Here is a 10582-nt window from a genome sequence, read left to right on the forward strand (position 1 = left end):
CACGAGGACCTGCCGCTGCCGGCTGGGCCGGCTACCCGAGGGGGGCCCCGAGCGGGCCCCACATTTGGGACACATGTCTCGCCTCACACGTTTCGCTGCGTTCACCCTCATCTGATTCAAATTAATTGTATTTTGTTAAAAATACTAAAAAATAATTCTAACTATTAATGTAATTGTAGGTGTGATTTAAATGTATTAAATAGTATTAATATGCCACAATCATAAAAACAATATGTACATTCATACATCTAATATTAATTTTTTAATTTTAATTATAAAGTAATTTTTATTAAGATTATATATGAAAGAAATGAAATTTATGTGTAATTAAATAATATTAATACCTTTTTATGAAATTTAGATATTACAACATTACACACATATGTATAGTAAAAGGCCAACATAATGTCTGTATATTTACATAAGATTGTTCAATCCTAGAGTCTATAGAATCCTCAAAATAGTTTGAATATTTTAAAATTGAGTTTTAACAAATTTTTATGTGAACTATTTCAATCTCAATTTAAAGAGATAGAGAACTTCTGATGCTATATGAGTTCAGAGAATAAAACGATTTAATATAAATAATCGGAAATTATTTTTAGACTGTATTCTATGCATTTCTCTATTTAAATTTAAATTATTAGATTATTGCTGATAAATATTTAAGTAATTTCTAAAATAAAATTGAGAATTAAATTGCCAGCCGTAGTACATTCTCTCTCTTTTCCCCCTTCCTCTTCAGCTACTTCCTTAGTTCCTAAATTAGCGCGCGGTAGATTGAGTGATTCCGAGCAATATAGTGGAGCCGAAGCTCAAATCCGGCGACATTGTGTTGTCAAAATCCCACCTTTCTCGATTTCTACTGCATCCCCGCGGTTTCTCTCCTATCCGATCCGATCTCCTGCTGTTTTACGGCGCCTGATTTCGAGAGACCCACAAACCTTCGTCCCACACCCAGTGGATGTGAGATATCAAGCTTCACCATCAACATGGCGTCGACGGACGCCTCTGTGAAGCTCGCCGGCAGCGTAAATGGCCGAAAGGACAGCATTTCGTCTTCCTCCGCCCTGAAAGGTTTGCGATTCTGCTCGATCTATGGATCTGGGGAATCCCACCGTAAAATTGAACTAACAGATGTCGTTTTGGTTTCAGAGATGGAAGACGAGCTGTACAACGAGCTCTGGTACGCCTGCGCAGGTCCGCTGGTTACTGTCCCGCGCGTGGGGGAGCTGGTGTTCTATTTTCCCCAGGGACACATCGAACAGGTCTTGTTCAGCTCTTCTCTCTTCGATGGCGAATTTCGCTCGGAATTAATTTGTGGTTTTACGGTTTTTCAGATGGAGGCTTCAACGAATCAGATGGTTGACCGGAAGATGCCGGTCTATGATCTCCCTCCCAAGATCCTTTGCCGTGTGGTGAATATCGATTTGAAGGTATTCAATCCCTCTGCGGAATGTTTTTATTGGCTTTCAGAATAGAGATAGAAAAATTGCTGGAAATTAATTAAGGTTTTTGTTGATGAAGGCTGAGCCCGACACAGATGAGGTTTTTGCACAGATAACTCTCTTTCCTGAGCCAAATGTAAGGCTTTTGATTCACTTACCTGTTTTTACTCAAAAGTTATGATTTTTTTTGTTATCGTTTTGCTCTTTGGTGTGGTTTCAGCAAGATGAGAAAGTTGCAGAGAAGGAGCCATTGCCGCCTCCGCGAAGGCCTCAAGTTCATTCGTTTTGCAAGACTCTCACTGCTTCTGATACGAGCACTCATGGTGGTTTCTCTGTGTTAAGACGCCACGCTGATGAGTGTCTTCCTCCTTTGGTTCGTTGTTTTAGCTTCTATATATTTGGATTATGATTCCGATGAAACTGTATCAAGTAATGTATATTCATTTGATCGATTGATGAATTTTTGTTTTGATAATCAGGATATGAGTGGGCAGCCTCCAAGCCAGGAACTTGTGGCCTTTGATTTACATGGGATTGAGTGGCGTTTTCGCCATATTTTTCGGGGTAATGATTGCAAATTTTTTCTCGTTTTGGTTGTAATTTTCTTAGGTGTTCTTATGGCCGTTGAAAGCTGGTTCATTTAAATGATTTGTTCTTGTTCAGCAGCTCAAAGATTTGATTTTTTTGTTCTGAAAATTGATTTTAACAAAGCTTGCCTTTGTGATCATTGAGATTAGGAGGATAATCTGAGTTCCTGTTGTAGATCCTTACTGTTATTTGTGTTTAGGTTATAGATCCTTACTCTTAGAATTAACTCAATATTTTGGTTACGACCAAATGCCTCCGTGATTTTTAGTTATTTGATATTTTTAGATGATTCATGTTTTGGGTAAATAGAAAGACGGATATTAATATTTTTTTGCAATTTATTGCAACAATTCAGCATAAATAAGGAAGATTTACAGGCATGCCACTCAATTTTTATTTATTTACATATCTAACAACTATACTTCAATCTTTACATATATAACACCTCACCTATGCATGTAAAGGTTTATTTCACTGTTGGATCCTATTTTGTCCTTTTGGATCACACTCCGAGAGTTAGAGTTAGAGTCTGGTGAAGGAGAGAGGGAAGAGAGAGTAAAAAAAACTTGGGATCTTTTTAGAGAGAATCAAGGGAAATGTCCTCATTATTTGCATTTTTGCCCCGTATTTATAGAGACGTGTTTTGTACAATCACAAAAATGATGAAATAGTTATGAAACTGCTCTTAATTTCATTAAGATTTTAATTGATTGTGTAGATTCTATGTTATATTTGTATTACAATTTGAATTTTAACATTAGTTGTAGTTGGCTGGTTGGCTGGCTTGAAGTCAACCGACTAAGACGACTGACCGAGTGACATCTGTGCCCTTTGGAATATGTGTTGGTCGGTCAAGGTGTTCGGCCGTATGACAATCTTGCTCAGTGTCTTTTGTCATAGTCGGCTAGAGCGTTCGGTTTGTGAGGTGGTCGTTCGGTCCGGATACAGGATTGGTCGTTCGAATGTGATTGACCGGCTTTTTTCTTAGTGAGTCGTGGCTCATTTTTCCCTTCAGCCCGAGTCTAACAAGGCTCGTGTCTTGCCTGCCTGGTTAGTTTGTCACCTTGATCGGATTTCCCAACCTTGTAAGGTTTTAAGCGGGTTTTGTAGCAGCTCGCGCAAGCTATCCGATGAAACTCGCTGTCGGGATGATTCACGCTTCATTTTCGGTGGATCTTGCCGCTGCCGATCTGGAAAGCATCCGCGGAGCTTGAATTTATCCCGAGTTTGGAGATGCAGCTTCATGATTGGTCTTGGATTGTCGGTTGATTGCTTTCCTCGAAAGGAGGCTCTTTTCTCTCGGTCATTCATTCTCTCTGAGATTCATGCTGTATTTTTGTTACATACATTCACTTTTTTTAAAGTTAAAATAATATTATTTTTGATATGATATGAAAGATCAGGGTGGTATAAATTTAACAATCAAAGTGTAGATATTGGATATGTAAAAATACATAAGAATGGGTTGGTATGTATGTAAATGCCCCTAGAAATAATGGGGCAGTAGTTGAAAGTCTCTACCTTTTTTGGTTATTTCTTCTTCTATAGTGTTAATTGCATCTCTTTTGATCGATAATTGATATCAATATCATTTAAGTTGTATCTTAGTTTTTATCTTTGAAATAAACAGGACAACCAAAAAGACATCTACTACAGAGTGGCTGGAGTGTATTTGTTAGTTCTAAAAGGCTTGTTGCTGGTGATGCTTTTATTTTTCTGAGGTCAGCTGTTAGTTTATTCAACTCTTAACTGTGATGATAAATTATGTCTAATATGACGGTGCTCTAAGCAAATTTTGTGCGATTTTAGAGGTGAGAACGGAGAACTTCGTGTAAGGCGAGCGATGAGGCAACAGACAAATGCTTCATCCTCGGTTATCTCTAGCCATAGCATGCACCTTGGGGTCCTTGCAACCGCATGGCATGCTGTTACTACTGGAACAATGTTTACTGTTTACTACAAACCAAGGTTAGCAGATTAAGATATAATAAATCACCAAAAGTTGATTATTAGTGCTTTATATTTGAATCTTTTTTCTATTTATGTTGTTTGAGCTTTTTCCGCAATTGAAAAAATGTTACAGGACAAGCCCTTGTAATTTCATCATTCCATTTGATCAATATGTGGATTCTCTGAAGAAAGAATATTCAATTGGAATGAGGTTCAGGATGAAGTTTGAAGGTGAGGAGGCCCCAGAGCAAAGGTATAAAATATCATTTAAATTATAAATAATTGTACCCAATGTGTCTATTGAATCCCAAGTGTCTGAATGGTTATTTTTTTTAATCTATTTTTTCTCTAATTTTCTTTTGGATAGATTCACTGGTACAATAGTTGGTATAGGAGGCGTGGATTCCAGCAATTGGAGTGGATCAAAATGGAGGTGTCTAAAGGTAGTTTTTTTTTTTTTTTTTTTTGGGGGGAATTTATACATACCTCGCAATTATTTTGTATTTGCATATCTAATGCCCAAAGTTTAATATTTAAACCTAGAGCACCTTCGTATCATAAACCTATGCATGAAATGATGTATTTCACTTTTAAAAAGGCAATGATATTGTATTTTTGATGTGATGTTAAAGAATTGAGTGGTATGCATGTAAATATGAAGGTTTAGGTGCTAGACATGTAAATGTGTAATAATTTTGTGTGGTTTGTTTGTAAATGCCCCCCTTTTTGGACTTTCTGCTGCTTTGTTGATTGAATAGATTACTCATTGATGTGATTTAAGGTGCGGTGGGACGAAAATTCTTCTGTTCCTCGTCCCGAGAGAGTTTCCCCTTGGCAAATAGAACCAGGTGTGAGTTCTCTTCCTCTTAAACCATTGCCAGCATCAAAACTCAAGAGACCTCGAGTTAATGTGGCGCCGTCTTCTACTGATTCTTCTGTTCTTACAAGAGAGGGTATATTTATAACATTAAGACCAATAAACAACATTCAGTTGTCCCAAAATGCTGCATTTTTACTAATTATCTGAAAAAATCCTTAACCTTTTTAAGGAACATCTAAATCCAACACAGAGCCTTCGCAAACACATGGGACTGTGAAACCAACAGAAAAAGATGATGTTTTGAATCTTACGAATAATGCCTCTTATAGAAATGAGTCAGATTCGAGTTCAAAAATCAATTTTTGGCCTACATATCATGAAAATTCTCACGAAAATGAGGGAAATCAAGGTTTTGTTCCGATGTTTAGGCACGAAACTTCATACGCCGACATGCTAACGGGTTTTCGAGCCTCCGGTGATTTGAACTGTTATGGGATTCCGTACTTTGGTGGTTCTTTTGACAATCCAAAGTCTCTGAAGAACTATTTTTCCAATCAAGAAGGCGAACTTAACCATTTTTCTTCGATGCCTACTCATCCTTACTTGAATTCTGAAGAAAAGTTGCCAACAAAAAATCAAGCATTTTGTGGGGTTGGAGGATACGAACTAAAGCAAGATCACGCATCTGAGCAGCGCTCACCAGACTGGTTTACGCGATCATTACCGATTTCCAGAGCAGAAGACTTGGCGTTGACAAATGTTACGAACTTACAGTATTTCAAAGCTGGCCATAACGAATCAACTATGTCTAAAGAAAGCGGAAATTACAAACTTTTTGGTTTTAATCTCAATGACAGCCCTTCTCAAGTTAACACGTGTGAAGAGGCGGAGTTGTCTAGCGAAGGAGCTGCTAGATTACCACAACCAAATGTTCTCGGTGCCACCACTGTCACTGCCGGCGGTGCTGCCGTCGCCACCTCTGCCACTCAGTTTTTTGAGCAGTCTAAAGTTAGAAAATCTATTGATACCATTTCATCGCTTAGTGACCATGAGAAATCTATTCAATCATGTCCCCAAACTGCTAAGGTTGTGCAAAAGAAGCCTGCAACTAGATCAATAAGAAGCTGTACCAAGGTTTATTGACTATTTTTTTTATATAGCAAGCTTCTCATTTTATTCTAATTTTCTCAGTGCATTTTTTTCTATAATGACAGCATATGAAAGGAGGCAAATTTTTCTTTTCGATGATGGATCCTACCTGAAAGAAAGTTCCTTATTTGATTTTCAAAGTTTGCTAGTGAGAGATTAAAAAATTATTTGCAGTGAATAGCTTGTTCTTTAGTATTATTTACACAGACCTTAACTTTTCCAATTTTTTGCCATCCAGTTTGTTAGATTTGCCTTCAGCATTGTTCTTGTGTTGGTTCCTCTTTTTTTCTTAGTTTTTGTTTTTGTATTGTGCAATATTAGAAAAAGGAGCTATGCAATTTGTGTTAAGCTTTTTCTTATTGTCCTCTCACAAATACAATTAAGGGAAATTTACATACATGCACCACAATTATTATGTATTTACATATCTAACATACAGGGTTTAATATTTACACTTATAGCACCTTGGGGTCACAAAATTGTGCATGAAAAGGTGTATTTCACTTATAATAAGATAGTGATGGTGTATTTTTTATGTGTTGTTAAGATTTGAGTGGTATGTGTGTAAATATGAATATTTTGATGATTGATATGTAAATACACAAGAATTGTGTGGTATGTATGTAAATGCCCCATTTGACTATTGCTTTAAGATGCATGCAATATCTATCCAATCAATCAAATCATCTCAATTCAAATCCAATGAGAAAATGCTTATCCTCATCAAAATTTTCAGATTTGTTCCCAGTTTATCTTTTAATTTTTTAACTTTCTGTTTTTTTTTCTTAATTTTCTATTATTTCAGGTTCTTAAACAAGGAATAGCGCTTGGGAGATCTGTAGATCTTACAAGATTTATGGACTATAATGAGCTCTTTGCAGAGTTAGATAAAATGTTTGAGTTTGGAGGCGACTTACTGGCTTCCACTAATAACTGGTTGGTTGTGTATACCGACGATGAGGGAGATATAATGCTTGTTGGAGATGATCCATGGCAGTAAGTATATATTCTCTCCATTAATGCCTTAAAAGACTTAATAAAAATCCTAACTTTCACATCAAATACTCCCAAAAAAAAAAAAAAAAAAAACCCAAAAAGAGCACTTTTTTACACCTAACCACATGATTTAATCTTATTTACAGCGAGGTCTTTAGTAAGTATATTCCTCCCATTAATGCCCTAAAAGACTAACAATCTCAGCTTTCACATCAAATACTCAAGAAAATAGAAAAAATGAGGTCTTTTTTACACCTAACCACATATTTTAATCTTATTTACGAATAGTTCTGTTGTGAGTATATTCTGTCCATTAATGCATTAAAAGACTTCAATAGAAATCTCAACTTTCCCATCAAATACTCAGGAAAACCCAAAAAGGAGCACCTTTTTACACCTAACCACATATTTTAATCTTTTCTACAGCGATTTATATAGTAAGCATATTCTCTCCATTAATGCCTTAATAAATATCTCAACTTTCACATCAAATACTTAAAGAAAGAAGAGAAACCGCTCTTTTACACCTAACCACATATTTTAATCTTATTTACAGTGAATTCTGTGACATTGTTCGCAAGATTTATATATACACTAAAGAAGAGGTCCAGAAAATGAATCCTGGAACCTTAAACCCTCGAGCTGAAGACATTTCTGCTTCGAGTTCCTGATCTAAGAATCAGAAGAAACCAGTACCCTTGATCTGCAGTGTGAGTGCCTAAACTTTCATATTTTCATACATATCACTGGTTTCTTATGTATTTACATATTTAACTCCTAAACTTTAATTTTTACATTTATACCAATCAAATCTATCATACCACATAAAAACTGCCACTATTTTAACTTTTAAAAAGTAGAATGCACATTTTTAACGCATAGTCAAGTTGGAGTTTACGTCAAACTTGATGTTTCGGTATTAGACATGTTAATATATAAGAATAGATTGGTATGTGTGTAAATTTTCCATTTTTGTTTTCTCAGCATATTTTTTCATTATTTATCAGTCTCTGTAAGTTTTGCTGGTTTGAACTGAATGATCCAGCTTTACTATAATTTGAATAAACCTTTTTTTTTCCCCATGGAGGAAGCCATTGGAGGGGGTTTATTGTGTAATTAAAAATTTGTTTTTTTTAATCTTTAGGACCTTGTAGGAGATGAGAGAAGTTTAAAGGGCCATTATTGAACCTGATATGGCTTCTTATTCAGCTCAAGCTTATTGGTGAAGCCTCACTGATCTCTGGAACAACAGCTCTCGCCTTTTGTAGATCTCCTGTGGTTTAAAGTTTACTTTTTTTTTCTAAATTATATGTATTAATGGTTTGTTTTTTGGTTTTTTCTTCACACAAAGCCACCTTATTGATCTCTTAATTAGTGAGGACTGTAAATGCTTGTGATTGCTTAACAAAGTTATGGACTTCCTTGTATTTATACTGGGTAACTTTGTAAATAGCTTATATTAGTGTTAAATTCATGATATCCTACTAGTCTTTTCAAATACCACGAAGTCCTCATTTGTTTTTCTTTTCTTTTTTTTTTTTAAAGAAATTTACATAAATATCTATTTACACATCTCACACCTGAAGTTTCATATTTACATACATATCACTCCAGTGATTTAAACTTAGCATAAAAAAGTTGTATTTCAGAAGTAAAAAGTTGTTGTGTTATTGTTGATGTGAGTTTAAAGATTTGAGTTTGTGTGTAAATATGTAAGTTTATGTGTGAGTTATGTAAATATATAAGAATTATGTACTAAATATGTAAATTTCCCCCTTTTTTTTCAACCATTTGTACTGTAAATCACTCTAATCTAATAATCTCAAGTTCTCGGCAAACAAAAGAAGAGTTAGTTAGCATTTAGTCTTATTTGGACTTTTTGTCTATAAGTTTGACCAGGCTTTTTTTATTAACTAATTGGTTTGCTATTATTATTATAACTAAACAGTTGCGGGTCAAATCCTCTGCATGAGAAACGAAAAACATTGAACCTGTACTTGAGGGCTCTGATTATTTAAATGGAGGGGCATTTACACATATACCACCCAATTTCTATGTATTTATATGCCCAGCACCCAAAATTTACTTTTTTACCTTTATATCAACTCAAATCTTTCACATGACATTAAAAATATTACTTTTTTGTAAGGTGGCATAAATGTAAAAATTGAAATTTAGGTGTTAGATATGTAAATACATAAGAATTGGGAGGTATGCATGTAAATCTTGAATGAAATAGCTATTGTGGCCGCATCAAACAGACAGTTTGGTTTGTCTTAATGTCTCGAGATGATATTATATTCCGAAAAATATATTAAGAAAAATCACTGTTATTTTGTCGATTCGTTAACTGTATCAATATTTTTTTGTTTGCACGTGAATCATGATGTTATGGAAATAGTCAAGGAGTTATTTTGACATTTTACTCTTTTTAAAATTATTCATTATAATAATAAATAGGGGGGCGTTAATTAGTTGAATTGATATAAACTTATTAAGTTTTAGGATAATTTTTAGTGCTCAATTGTAATGTCAAAATGAATTTCATATTTAAAATGCTTATAATCAAATCGAGCGTCTCGACGAAACGAATTCAAAAAGCCTAAGATCACTTGATTTCGATGGCATGCATACACTCGAATATTTGCAAACTAGTGTACGATCAAGGAAATCTCTCTGAATCATCTGATAGAGTGATTCAGTTTCTTTTCTTACTTAACGGGAGGCAGCTCCTTGGCTCTATGGCTCTATAAGTGGAGCCCTAACATCTTCATGAGAGGGGGGCTAAGACCAGAGCTTGGAGAAGACATGAGGAGAGAAAGAGCTGAATTCCAGTGTTCTGCACTGAAGATCCGACGAACATTTCCTACTTCTATCGTTGTCGACCACCGCCGACCACCTTTGAGCACTGCTTGCTAACCGCACGGAATAATGAAACACCTTGTTCAACAACGACGAAAAATGCAAAGTAACGAAGCACTTTACTGAAAAATATATCAACATTGCGGAGTAAAGAAGCACCGTGTGGAGCAGCGACCAACATTGCGGAGTGATGAAACACTGTGCGGGGTATCGACCAACGTCATAGAGTAGCGGGCAATCTATAGAGCACTGAACACCACCCATCAACGCACTTCGTAGACGATGTACCGAAGTTCTGGCAACAACTACCGCTCCCTACTGTTGTTCAACGAGTCCTAGTGTATGATAAGGGCATGTACATGTATCCATTAAGTTAAAGTGGATTATTTCTGACTGGGTGTGATTTTTCATTTTTCAAGTTTTTCATGTAAAATTAAACTCACGGTGTCTCTACTAATTATATTTATTTTGGTTAGATTTTTGTGTAAGATTAAAATGCTAAACATTAAGTTATCACCACGAATCTTCTAACAAACATCAATATATATTCGTGTTCGGTTGTTCTCAAGGCATTTGGTTTGCTAGACGTGTAGTCATTGACCAGCCATCGCAGCTATCAATAATCGCCGTCTACCACCATAATACATGCATACATATAATCATACATTTTTAAGTTATTAAATATTTATTATGTAGTAAATAAAATAGAAAATATTTAATGACAACAGTTAAATTTAAAATTTTAATCTTATTATTATAGCACCATTAA

At 35.3% G+C, this 10582-nt stretch overlaps 1 protein-coding gene across 2 annotated transcripts; it reads left to right on the forward strand.

The window, feature by feature from the left end:
* The first annotated feature begins 719 nt into the window (after window positions 1-719).
* LOC110029657 (auxin response factor 18-like) lies at window positions 720-8388 on the forward strand. 2 transcript variants are annotated; one of them, XM_020732050.1, is made up of 15 exons: window positions 720-1077; window positions 1156-1268; window positions 1341-1436; window positions 1528-1584; window positions 1669-1821; window positions 1928-2012; window positions 3667-3757; window positions 3846-4004; window positions 4120-4239; window positions 4354-4429; window positions 4768-4939; window positions 5036-5940; window positions 6761-6951; window positions 7508-7661; window positions 8096-8387. In XM_020732050.1, the coding sequence occupies exons 1-14, from the start codon at window positions 993-995 to the stop codon at window positions 7620-7622; spliced, it is 2418 nt and encodes an 805-aa protein (XP_020587709.1). In that variant the 5' UTR covers window positions 720-992; the 3' UTR covers window positions 7623-7661; window positions 8096-8387. The 2 variants fall into 2 exon arrangements, with proteins under 2 accessions (XP_020587709.1, XP_020587708.1); XM_020732049.1 differs by having other exon boundaries at window positions 720-1268; window positions 8096-8388.
* The last annotated feature ends 2194 nt before the right edge of the window (window positions 8389-10582 follow it).

Source organism: Phalaenopsis equestris, unplaced genomic scaffold (assembly GCF_001263595.1).
Source record: "Phalaenopsis equestris unplaced genomic scaffold, ASM126359v1 Scaffold000600, whole genome shotgun sequence".
NCBI classification, from domain to species: domain Eukaryota; kingdom Viridiplantae; phylum Streptophyta; class Magnoliopsida; order Asparagales; family Orchidaceae; genus Phalaenopsis; species Phalaenopsis equestris.

What these genes read in the sequence shown, in the direction of transcription:
- LOC110029657 (XM_020732049.1), top strand. Translation starts at nt 993, where the DNA reads ATGGCGTCGACGGACGCCTCTGTGAAGCTCGCCGGCAGCGTAAATGGC. An exon ending in ATGAGTGTCTTCCTCCTTTG is followed by an intron (nt 1,822 to 1,927) that starts GTTCGTTGTTTT and finishes TTTGATAATCAG; the next exon opens with GATATGAGTGGGCAGCCTCC. An exon ending in ACTGTTTACTACAAACCAAG is followed by an intron (nt 4,005 to 4,119) that starts GTTAGCAGATTA and finishes AAAATGTTACAG; the next exon opens with GACAAGCCCTTGTAATTTCA.